This window comes from Haliaeetus albicilla, chromosome 7 (genome assembly GCF_947461875.1).
Source record: "Haliaeetus albicilla chromosome 7, bHalAlb1.1, whole genome shotgun sequence".
Taxonomy (NCBI): domain Eukaryota; kingdom Metazoa; phylum Chordata; class Aves; order Accipitriformes; family Accipitridae; genus Haliaeetus; species Haliaeetus albicilla.
In genome coordinates, this window is record NC_091489.1 from 41,880,834 (window position 1) to 41,893,706 (window position 12,873).

At 46.1% G+C, this 12,873-nt stretch overlaps 1 protein-coding gene across 2 annotated transcripts in view; it reads left to right on the forward strand.

The window, feature by feature from the left end:
* The window catches only part of POU2F3 (POU class 2 homeobox 3), a 44,611-nt gene that overhangs the window by 15,517 nt on the left and 16,221 nt on the right, over positions 1-12,873 (forward strand). For both annotated transcript variants that reach the window (XM_069788062.1, XM_069788063.1), the window contains exon 4: positions 1,251-1,285. In XM_069788062.1, coding sequence (XP_069644163.1) covers positions 1,251-1,285 — 35 coding nt within the window. The remainder of the gene's footprint in view (positions 1-1,250; positions 1,286-12,873) is intronic.

Sequence of the window (12,873 nt, forward strand, 5' to 3'; positions counted from 1 at the left end):
CTCCAGAGTTGTTTCTAGATAGCAGAGAACAGGGTGCCATGGAATTGTTATTGTTGACTCTAAAATATTTTGCCATCTATGAATAATTGTACCAAGCATGCTCCCCCTGAGGACCTCAAAGAACCATGCTGATTCACCTGGGAATATTATGTGTACGGTGCAAGTTGAAAAACTGCGTGCTAGATTAGGGTAGAGACTTGTTCAGTTGAAGAAAGCAAGTCAATGGGAGTTGGATTTGCACTCCTGCCTGCACAGCCTCTTAACTGCTTTCCAACTTTTTGCAAGAGACATGAACTACTGAAAAACATGATGTGTTGAAGCTTGATCAGATCACAGGGCATGGGCTATGCTTTATGGGGAATGTTATACTGGAAAAAACAGGAGGAGGAGGCCCTGGGGGCTTGTGCCAATGGGATGTGAACAATTTAAGACTGTTTATCACAAACTCAGTTGGACTGGAAGAGAATGACTTAGGGAATGGATTGCAAAGGGAAGGGGTTTCTTGGGGTTGCCTTTGCAACTAAAGAGGCTTCGTGGAATCCCTTAAAGCATTCATATCTGTGGAGCGTACAACCTTTCCTCTGTGATGTTCTTGATGAATTTGGCAGGTGTGATGGGGGGGGGGGGAAATGTTTATCATCAAAGGGGAATGAGTGAGGGCCTGTGCGGTACCTTCAGGCTGAAACCTGTCTGATTTTTCCCCCTGTGCCTGCCAATCTCTTCTGGAATCAAGGAGACGCCTCTTGAGCACAACCCCACGGCACCCTCTGTTCCTTTAGATATCCCGTAATTACTCAGTGCCACACGGGTTCCTGAAGATCCCTGGTTTACAGCCTTGGCCACCTGTTTGCTAGCCTCTCCCACAGTTAGTTCTTGCCTTATGTACAGTGCCTTGGCCCTGGATTTCCCTGGAGATTTGTAACGTCCTCCAGCTCACCTCTGCTGGAATCTCCCTTTCAGTCGGTGAGCTTTCCCCCACCCTTGCTGCTTGGCCAGCTGTCTCCCGGGCAGAAGCACTTCTCTTATACTTCAGCAAAGGCTGATACCACCAAATGTTGCAAAATCTGCCTTCGTACTTCCATTGCTGCATTCACGTTGATTCCACCTTCCTCCTCCTCTCCTTGCTCTTAAGGTAAACTAAGCTGGGCTAGCAGCGTGTCTTTGGTTATGTGTGTTGTAAGTTCTGGAAAGTTTGCATCAATGCTGACTGTCATTAATACTGAGATATTTTTCTGCTTGTTTCATTGTAGGAAATGAACAGAATGGGCTGGACTTTAACAGGCAGGTAAGATGCTCCCTGGGTTACCAGGTATTCTCCTGCTTTCTTGAATTACTGTTTTTTAATTGCTCATCCTGCTGAGTCCCAGGCAGGTACTGCTAAGAGATAAAAACTGTTAGGTCAGAAGCTACCATTAAACAGACCACATAAGTCCTCCCAGTTCCCCTTGTGGGATAGAATGACAGATTAAACTTCTGGTTTCCAGGCCTTCCTACTTTATAGAAGCTCAGTTAATTATAGAGTTTCTTGAAATCACCATTTGCTTGAGGCTTTTTCTGGCTTTTTAATTTTTTTCCATTGTCATTTAGAAACAAAAGGGACCTCAGTTACACTGGTGAATGTGCAAATCCCACCCCAAAGCCCCATGCATTTCTACTGCTTGGGACACTGGCTCTGAAAGCACTGTGGTATGCAAGTCTAAGAGCACGGGGCTGACTCACAGGAGTATCAGCAAGGACTGAAGATGAGGTGGTTTGAGGTCTTGGAGTGCGTAGGTCAAGACCAGGCCTGCCTACAACGGCAGATTCCTCTCTGCAAGACAGTGGGGAAAGGGACAGCAGATAAAAGCAAGTGATTCTTGCAAGGCAAGCAAGCCCTAATTGCAAATGAACATGTGAGGGACCGTTGTCTTTGCTGTGTTTGCTGTTATCCTCCTGCTTCATACAGCTAAAAGCAACCCCCGTCTCACTGAGTGCCTGGAGATTTTCATATGTGGCTCCAATAAATCCCTGAATCTCACATCAGAATTGCAAGGGGAAGAAGCAGACAGCCCTCCAGAGCATATAGATTTTGAATCTGTGCAGACACATGAGAAAATGCTCTCTGAGTCCAGAGCTAAGGAATCCTGTGGAGCCATCAGTGGAGCTGGACTCAGACCTTGTAAAGAAAAAGGGGATGTCTAGAGAGCTAACCCACTGATCTGCTGCAGAACTCTGGGGGTTGGCTGGGGAACTGGAGCAAGGAAAGCAAAAGGGGCTGTAACTCCACAGGCAGTCACTAGCATTTGAAGCAGATGTTGGCACTGTTTACAGTACAGCAACCTACTTGATTCCAACCATGCGTTCCCTGAGTTCAAGGGTTGCAATCCTTTGCAAAGGCTTCCTGCTAGCAGCAGGTGGGCAGCTGGAGCTTCTTGCCATGACTTTTCTGTCCTTCAAGCTTGCCTTGGTGGCTCTTGTCTGACAGATGTCAGCAAGCTGCTGTTTGTTTGTTTGGTTTGGCTGCTATGGTTTTGGGTGGGTCGTAACTTCCTATCAAAGGTGTCTTAACACGTTCAGCCATCTTCCAGGTTTTTGGAATACCCAGCTGAAAACAAAAAGTCTTGTGTCTCCAGCTCTGTGGATTGCAGAGCCCAAAGCACAGGCTTTCTACACGCCAAGAGAAGAATCCAATCTGCTTATAACTAGTGATAAAAGAAAATTCCCTCAAGATAGAAATAAGCTATGAAAGTACAAGATCATTACATGTTGCAAACTTTTCCTATGGCAACACCACAAAGATGTTAGAACTGGAAGCTGGGCTGAGGTTAATCAAGGAAATGTTATTGACTGTGGTGAAGCAGTGCTGATTTACACCCACTGATGATTTGAGCCATTGTCTTTAAGGTCCTAGTTTTCTGCATGCCATTGAATGAATGAGTGGATGCTGGTAAAGTTGTGGGGGCAGACAGCCTTGCAGTCAGTAGGATTTGGGCCAGAGTCTGCTTGATAGAAATGTCCTCCTCCCAAAAAGAGATTGTGATTTTATGACACCCTTCTGTAGCATTCACTTCCCACTTCTGTTTTTCTCCTTCCACCAAAGGGGTACCACAAAATCCTTTTCATTTGTGCCAGCATTTCTGTGTAACTGTTTACCAGATCTGACTGGGGACTTATCAAGGTTTGAAAAGCAAAAGCCAGTGAACAAGCTCATTTTAATTTTATTTTTTTTTTTTTTTTAATCTGGACCGATTCCCCAGAACATAGGTAGTATCCGCAGAAGGGGTTTTGCAGTGATGTTGGGGATGGGGTTATAACAGTCCATGTGAGTGGACATAGGGGTGCGCAAATGGCTCTCTGTCTCCCTCTCTTGGCCCTCTCAAGGCCCTGTGTAAACTTGAGCCATTATAGTTGTTGTTATTATTATTTTAAAGGAGCATGAGCCCAAATGCACACGGATTATACACTCACATTTCAGGTTGACCTCAGTTATTGGTGAATTCATCTTCAATTCAGCAAATAGATTTCAAATGACAAGAAAAAGGAAGAAGGGAGATATGGAAATATCAAAGTGTTTTCATGTAAAATCAGGTGCTGAGCTCTTTCATTAGGGGTGGAGGTTGGTGGGTTTTTTAATTTTGGTTTGGGGTTTGAGGTTGGTTTTGGGTGGCTTTTTTTTTTTTTTTTGTTACCTTGCAATTCAAGTTTTCAAACTGAAGCCAGAGAAGTATGATTTGAAAACCAACTCCAAACTGAATGCAAGAGCTGCTGAGCTCTCTTTTACTTTATTTGGAGTGCTGGGCGCTAATCACTTTGAAGATCATAAATCTCACATCATTTAAGCCTCTCCCCCAGTCTTTGTAGATGGCCTACATTTCAGGTCTGTTTCCCTCCCATGTTATGCTCCAGGCGGGAAGAGAAGGGTGGAGTGACCTGGTTAGACCCCTTGCTTGCCTACCAATTCCCTGCTGTGGCTGCTCTCACCCTGAAAATGGGGAGGAGGGAAACTCTTGCGGAGTTTGAGGTTTTCTCGCAGTTTGTGGGTCAGCCCTGCACTTTATGAGAAAGCTGCCTCTGATCCCTCAACCTATTTGGCAAACATTTCTTCCCCCCTCCCCTCTTCAAACTCTCCTCCCACCTGGATGCAACAGTAATTTGTATGTGAATGAGAGGGAAAAGGGTGTGTATGGAAAAAGAAGCATCTTCTGCCTTGCCTATCTGGTTTGGCTTTTTATTTAGTGAATCTAATGCTGGTTGTTTCCTGTTTATATCAAGGGAAATGCAAAGAGACAGTAATAAACTTTCACCTTCAGTGCTGGCAACCTGGATAGGGACATCTGCTTCTTGATGGTTTGGGATTGTATCCAAAGTGTGTCAGGGACAGAACTGAGTAACTCGGCAAATGTGGCTTGAGAGTCTTGCCTTGAAAGGGCATTGAGTGGGACCAGGAAAAGGTCTGACCGAAAGTGTTGAAATCAGAACTTTACCTCGCTGTAATGTGGTGATCCTCACCAGGTGATGCTGCTGTGGTCTTACCAGGTCTTGTTTGGTTTATTTCTCCATTGGTACACGCAGCGTTCGGCTTTTAAGGAAATACTGCATTGTTTGTTTTTGTGGATGGCTCTGAAGAGAGCTGTTCTAGACAGCCAGGTAATTCACCCTGTGTCTGGAGTTAACTGAGATAACATTGCCTTCTGGAATACACACATGGAGCTGATGGTTTTGGGAGAAGACAGGGCTTGTGTGCATGGTGTGAGTGTTGTAGCCCAGCACATAGTGCTGTGCGTCGATCTGCAGCTGGAGGAGGAAAATACACAGATGCTGAATCGCTGATTTCTTTTCCATCAGGAAAGTGATGCGTAGGACCATGTCATCTGTTGGTCCTTGTATCAATGCAGTCTCTGAGTGCCAGGGAGGAATGAAGGCTCAGATCTCCTCTCCTTCCAGAGGAGGGAATGAGAGGTCCTTTCCAAGCCCCTTCATGCTCTCAAGCACTGAGCTGCACTCCAGTGCTGGGAGAGAATATGCCTCTTTTGAAATAAAGCTGAATGGTTATATGTTACTAGTGCTTAGGAAAGGCAAAAAGGTTGTAGGTTACCAGCCGGGAAAGGATTAGCAGGATCTGCATGTGCTCTAGCAGGATCTGCATGTGCTCTGTATCCAAATATGTCATGCAGTTTCATTCCAGCAGAAGGCTCTAACCCTTGCAGACAGGCTGTCATTTGTTTAATGATAATGACAGGTTTGTTATTTGTATCAACGTAAAAGTGATCCTGCCGTGAGACTTTACAATATTTAAGACAGACAAGCAGGCACTAGTGTACTCGAGCAGCCCAGGGCTCAGCACAGCTTCAATTTTCCTGTTTGTTCTTTACTGCTATTACTTTATTTTCTTTGGTTTACACCAATCAGGGGGTATAATAAGGATATATATTTCTTTCCAACAGGCTTCTTAGAAATAGGATCTTGGGATGGATTTACCTCGGAAAAGGAGGTAGCTTGGAGATGTATTGCTGGGGCAGGAGAGATCTTCAGAACATAAAGGGAAGCATCCAGAACAAAAATAAGGAAATAAGATATGCAATTGAAGTGGCCTCGTATTTCATATGCACATTAGCTTAGCACTTACATTTGCACACCAGGTTGCGCACATGGCTGTTTTGACTGTTGCACATGACTGTAAGGGACACGTTTCAAAATCCCTCTCTTCCAGTGGTCAGTCAGCATTAAATAATTCAGCTGCTTAAGATTCCCAGTCAGTATGACCCGAATAGACTTTTTTTGGCCAGTTGAGTGTGTCTGGTAGTATATCGTGAAAGAGTGGTGAGGGACAGGGTCCGTTGAAAAATTCTTCCCTTCCAAAACCAGGTGAAGGATCTTGTGTGTTACTGCCCTACTCTCTACAAGAGGTGCCACAGGGGTTCCCCTCCCTCAGGACCTCCTTATCTAACTCATCTCCCTGCCCTGTTCATATCTGACAGAGTCATTGTCCAAGAGAACTTTAATTTTTGAAGGTTTATGTGGGGTTTTCAACAGTTGTTTTGAGGTAATAGAGTGAGTTGTCTCAGGTCTTCACAGCTGATGTCCTGTAGACACGTGATATGAGAAATTAAAGTGGGCAAACTGCATCTGAGATCTAAAATCACTGGTGGCTCTTTTTCAGTGCCATTAATAACACTCTGACCTTGTTTGGTACTTTCCACCCACACGTCTGAAGGTACTTTGCTAATGAATTTAGCATCCCGGTGCCTTTGGAAGGTAGGGAGGTGTTTAACCCTGTCTTACAGGTGAGGCAGACACAGACTGACTACCTGGCTTTTCCCAAAGATGCTGAGCACCGTGATTGCAGTTGAAATCAGTGGATGCTTTATAGGACAGTTGCCTGTGGACATTGAGGTGAATTGTAATCCAGGGACCTGCTCCCTGGCAGAGCTGGGATACGGACTCCGATTCTCTGATTCATAGTCTTGTGCTCAACCACAGACAAGTTCTTCCTCCCCTCCATCCTTTTGAAGGTGGAAAGAAGGGCCTAGCTTACTAGGTAGTTTGTTATTAATATCTGGGATGCAAAACTCCCTGCAGATTTAATTTTGCTCAATCAGGGCTTCCCTCCCCCCAGGGATGTCTCTCATAGTTTTTCATTCCACTTTGTGTTCCCACCTCCCCCTAATCTCATGTGTTCCCTATATGTCATTTCTGTTCCTGCTTGGCTTTTCCCCGTGGGTAGTTCAGGTTTCAGTCTGCCCTCCAGATTTCCATCCCAGTCCTGTTTTGCCCTCCTCTCAAGGGGAGGTTCACATCCTGCTTCCTTCTCCCCTCTGGGGATCAATTCAGATTTCACTCTCTCTTCTTCTCTGCATTGCCCCAGGGTATCAGCCTAAGTCTTGCATCTGCTTTTCATCTCTTGAGCCTTCACTAACTGGAAATCAGCCCGGCTGTCCGTATCTGCCTTGACTGACACTGGATCTAAGCTGAACACTACTTTGGCCTTTCCCTTTTGAAGTTTCCTTGCTCTGTCCTAGGGATAGACTGATTGCATAAATTTGTATGTGCGCACTGGTTCTTCATTGAAATGCAGCCCTTTGGGAAAGCATCAGAGAAAGCCCTGTCTTGAGGGAAAGTCCTCTGTTTCTATATATGGCACTGTTTTGCTTAGGACAGATATGTAGAGGAACCTCTTCTTCAAGCTAGTTTTGTTCTGGCGCCTTGCAGAGGCCCTCAGATGAGATTGTTGGGAATGAACTCCGAAACAGGCCAGTGAGTCTCTGGGGAAGCTTGTCAGAGAAAGGGAGATGGAAGTAGGACGAAGGATTTGGCCTTTTTGATTTTTTTCTCAAGAGGTGGACTGAAACCACTGAATTAATTTTATGTGAGTCAATAACAATTGACAACAACCCAGCATCACTTCAGAATTGGCTGGATTGTATCTGTTCCTTAAGATCCAGCTGCAGTCCATTCACAAACTCCTGCTTTCCTGCTCCAGGCTTCTAAAGAGCAACATATATTTATAAGGTATTTCCTACGCTTGTTGCCTTGGTCCACTGGCAATATATCTTGTACAGCTGTTTCAAAGCTGTCTTAGAGATGAGGGAGAAACAGATAGGGCTTTGTGCAAATTACCTACTCCAGCTGGGCTCCTATCATCCTTTGGGAAATATTTTCTAGGCTCATAGGTGACAAGCCCTAGTTTCATGGACCTGTCTAAAGGGACATAACGATTGTTTCCACAATAGAAACTAAGCTCAAGGCATGGTTGTCACTGTCAAACCACTATTTAGGTTGCCCGGCACCTTTTAAGCGGTGAGTTGCACGAACTGCTGTGCATGGATATGACTCTTTTGCCTACTAGAGAATGGCTCATCCGTAATAAGGAGAGGACTCGGAATTCTTGAAGGCCTTTCATCTGGTGAGCTCCAAGAATTCAATCAAAAGCCTGCACCACCCAGCAAGGGTGGGGCCCTACACCCATTTTGCAGAAGGGCAAGTCATAGCATAAAAAGGTGAAGGCGATGGGGTTTCAAGCAAGGCCTCTAATTTTGGAAGCCTGACATCAGAGTGCACTTTCTATCTTCCCAGAGGTGCTGATCTGCTAGCGCTCCATGTGAAAGCAGTGGGCTGAACCGGGGCTGCTCAGCCCCTCAGGAGTCAGACTTTGGGTTTATTCTAGCAAAGCACCCTCTTGCCCTGCTTCCCCAACACATCGAAGTTGCCCAGAGCTGCAGAGTTGGGAGCAGAGAAGTGGCTCTGAGCTCCCTCTTCCCCTCAATCACTAGACTCGATTCCCTCCACCCAAAATGAAAAACTGTGTGATACTCTCCAGCAAAGTCGATCCTTCTCACTCTCCCTTTCTTTTTTAATTATATTACTTGTGTGTATTTAATGCAATCCCTCTAGCTGCTCTTCTTGTGTCCCAGTTCCCTGGGGCGCAGCAACCGGTGCCAAAACTACCATGAACCAATCAGAGAAACCTGCAGAGCTGGGATGGAGCCAGCCCCAGTCACGGGAGCCGTCTGATTCCAAGTTAATTCCTTTCAAATGTGGGATGTGCTGGAAAGTGCCTTGCTACTGAGGGCTACCAGTGCCATGACTCGCTAGGTGGACACTGCTCTGCCCTCCTCGTGGATGACTGATCCGGGAACATCGCTACTGTACAGCAGGGAGGCAGTGCCAGGTATTTAGATGGTTTGTGACCGGTTGGCAGCCAGAGGGCACGGAGAATCCAGAACAATCACAGTTTGCTCCCCTAGACAAGAGATCCATGGAAAGGGGAAATTTTTCATGCAGGGAATTTGGCAAACAGTTAAGGGTCTGGTTCTAGCCCCACAAAAGCCCAATAAGGCAACTTTGCTGCTGACTTCAACAGGAGCATGATTAGGCTCCAGGGAACCTGTGTGAGCATGCAAGAGGGCATGGGAGAAGCCATGAAGCCTGGTGTGTGTGAAATTGGATTGATAAGGAAAGGGGCAGGGATGCAGCCCAGGGTGGGAGCAGAGAAGATAAGCACAAAGGTGTAGGCAGAGGTGGAGTTCTGGAGAGCTTTGGAAGTTGGGCAAGTGAAATTGAGAGAGATGCAGGGAGCAGTGCTGCGACGCATGAGAAGGTTGGGGCAGAAGGGCAGGACCTCTGGGCTGAGGATGGCTAGGGAGGAAGGGTCAGGGAGAGTCCTGGAATGGAGACATGAGAGAAATCACAGCCTTAATGGTGGTGAAATTGTTTTCTGTGCTTCATTTGGAGGTTCTCACCATTCTGACCAAGAAAATGGCATCTTCCCCTCCCCCTTTTTTAAATACTTCCAATTTGGCATGTCCACAGGCCTTGGCAGAGAAGGTGCCACATGCCCGAGTACCAACAAACAGTAAGAGTGAAAATGCTGTAAGTGGTTGCTTTTCAGTATCTTTTTGCCAGTTCTGTGCTCCCTGAACACAGATCACCTTCCAAAAGCACTAGCTAGCTTCTGTGCTCCTGAAGCTCTTGCAGAAGCTGCAGTATCTAATGTGAAGAGCAGCCCTTCATCAGGACGTGCCTCCCTGAGCAGGCGCTGGGCCATTCAGGGCAGGTGCTCTTCCCACCTCTCATTTTGGTTCTCCACTCTCTTGCCCAGCGCCTGCTTTTGAAGCCTCCTGTGCTACACGTGATCATTTTGAGGTTTATCGTTCAGCACAGAGGAGAGGGGTGACTTCTTTCTTTTTTCCTGTTCTTTGTTTAAAAGCAAAAATGCTAGGGACGTGCTGTATCAGAAAGCCTGCGAATGCAAAGCTGAGTGTGGTTCTGTTTGTTTTCTTTTCTGAAGCATGTAGCTCAGTTATTCTTAAAGTTTTGATTTCCCACCCCCATTTTTACTACAGCTAAGGCACAACTATTAACATCCTGAGCTGAAGCTCAGAGGATAAAGCATATCAGATCAGGCCTCAATTAATAAACTCAAAGGCCTCGTGTAGCTGTGATGCGGGTGTGTTGAGGTTAGGGATTACATTTTAATTTTTCAGTGTGCTGTCATTGCTGAGTTTTAAGATGTAGTCTGTTAGGCTTTCAGCGTGGGATTAACTCCCCTTTCGTCACGCTGACAGCCTCTGAAAAATCCCACCCTTCAGTGTGAAAGGATATCAAATGTTATAGGGTGAATATCGTTGCATTGACATAAGGGTTTTCTGCTTTCTTCCTGGGTGTCTGTTAAGCGTTGCCGTACGTGCAGGATAGTACATGTGGAAATAGTAATTGCAAGCCCATTATTGTTATTGCTATAATTTATTATTAGTGTGTTTTTTATTTTATGGTGCCCACGTGTGCAGGTAATTCACAGAGAAGTACACTTACGCCATTGGAAGGTGGGAAGTCTTAGTTAACTGCAATAGCCTCGGATCCAGTTTTGGTACCTGTTTCTATCATAAAACTTCCTCCCTTGACTTCAGGCAAATCACTTTGGGGCACCTTCAGACAGCCCCGTTGTATTGAATAGCACTTTGGGAGTGATTCAGCCGTGGAAGAACCATGCTGTTTGTTTCCAGCGAGGGGCAACTGATTCAGACCCTCTTAAGTCTGTGTGCACTTGACCCTCTTCTATCCAGTGAAACAGCCTTACCACTCTGCAATGGGGGGAGGGAGGGATGGATATGAGTAAGTCGAACTCTTAAACAGTTGTGATTTGCTGACTATGAGATAAGCCAGATACGAAGGCAGATAAATATCTGTTTCAAAGAGGTTACCGTCTGAATAGAAACTACACAACAAATATGATTGTCTTCTATCTTACAATAATGACCGCAGTTCCTGCCTAATAAGTGGTACTGGAGAAGGCTGACATGGCTTTAACGGCCTCACTCTGGCAGGATACGGAGAGCACTTATCTAGATTTGGGGAAAGCATCCGAGGCTCTGGGTGCTGAATCAGTCGGTGGGTCCCACCTTTGCAAAGAGGATGACGGAGCGGTGCTTGCATTACATCAGAAGTGCTCATCAAAAGGAGGTGGCTTGGGGCAGCGTTCAGGCTGCCTGCTTTGGTGTCTGAGAGACGAGGAAGACCAATTCAGATTACCAGTGAGCGGTGACCCAAAGCTGTGCTTATACGAGGAGGGCTGCAGCCGGAGTCCTGCCCAGCCAATGGGATTCGGCTGTCAGTCCATTGAATCAAATGTGGGTCTGTCGGCCTGTCTGTTGGAAGGGTATGGCCTTCCACGCGGCGAAATCAGAGCTGCTAAGGTGACTCTTTCCAACTTCCTCATGTAAGGCTGGCTTTTTACAGCTTTGCAGTATGTCTGCAGGATGTTTTCATGAGCCGAATGTTTGCCAAAAGTTCACAGATCAGTTACAAAACAGATGTACTTTTTTTTTTTCTCCCCTTCTTCCTACTGGTAAGGAAGAGTTTGTGCAGTAATTGCAGGCAGGTTGGGAGATGTTTTCTTCATAATTCTCCTTCTTATGAAATGTTTATGAAACACCTTCCACAAATCGGTTACGCAAGCAAGCTGAAGAGCTTTGATCATTTTCCATCGCCCTCAATATGTTTCTTAGTTTGTTTTGCTTTTTGTTTTTGTTTTCAGGCCAGAGATAGGTAAGAAACAATTCATCATCCTTGGCCAGGCCCAGCAGACGTGCTAGCCAACTAAGGAAAGGACTCTCTTTCCATCCAGTCACCCTTCCTGTGTTTTTCACTCTGATTGCTTGGGGGCAGCTGACCCTATTTTAAGGCTGTGAAAACATCCACTTGAGATTTGCAAGTGCGATTCCTTTCCTATCCCGGAGAAGCCCTGGGTCGCTCGACGTACGGGTGCCGCCACCTGCCGTTACCTCCTCCGGAGGAGCTGGGAGCTGCTCCCAGCCCTGCCCGCAGACTCCCCTGAGCCCAAGGGGAAGAAGGTGCCTGGAGATTCACAGCTGGCAACCCAGGCTCCGCGCCTCTCCCTAGCTCTCGGGGAGCAGGAGGTGTCTGCGGTGCGTTACTTGCTCCTGCTGGTTTACAAGTTCGTTTCTCCTTAGACAGTGTTATTTCCCCAAATCAGATTCAATGGGAAGAAACTTGGGTTTGCTCTCAATGGCTTCTTGTTCCCCATTCCTCGCCTGGCCTGATCCTCATGTAAAACCAAGGTCCTGAAGAACCACGGTGGGATCTGGTCCTGGTTTTACCTAAATCACTGTTGCTCACTTGCAGTGTTTCAGCAGGGTTCTTCTCATCAAGTACCTACATGAGGCGATTCTGTGATAATTTCAACTGTTTTTTGGTTCCTTAAAGGAACCTTTTCTCATATTTGTAGAAAATGCCTGCAAATATGAGTCAGATGCACTGGGAAAGGAGAAGACAACTCCTCCCCTTGTTTTATTAATTAGAAATTTACATTATTTTAAGGGAGTCTCATGATATTGAGTGGCCTCGCCCACAATGTGTGTGGTTTTTTGGGGTTTTCGGGTTTGGTTTTTTTAATGTGCAGTTGGTAATACTGCCGGTTTAGCCAGGGAAAAAATGAAGGTGCAGGATTTGCATAAACCATCCCAAAAGTTTTGGATATACCCCGAACTCTTGCTAATGAACAATTAGCCAGCTGCAGGCCTGTTGGGGAGAGGAAGAGGAGGGAGAGGTAAATTTGAGCCTAAACCCAATGAAAATAGGTGCAGGGGAGAAGGATTTGTCAAGAACACCCAGGTTCCCGCCCACTGCGCAGGAGGGAGCCAGAGAATTCCAGGGATGGGGGAAGGAGCAGTGGGAGATGTTGTTGTTTTTAAATCGGGAACCGGTCCTTTGCCAAACCCACCTCCCGTTCTCATATTGTGCGATGCCGGGATACAGCTACACACCCCTTTCACCCTGGAATGCTTCCAAATCATTCCACTTGGCAGCTGTAAAAATTGATTTCAGTTTGGAAATGGCTTGTGCTTCTTCAACACTCCACTCTTATTGGGATCATAA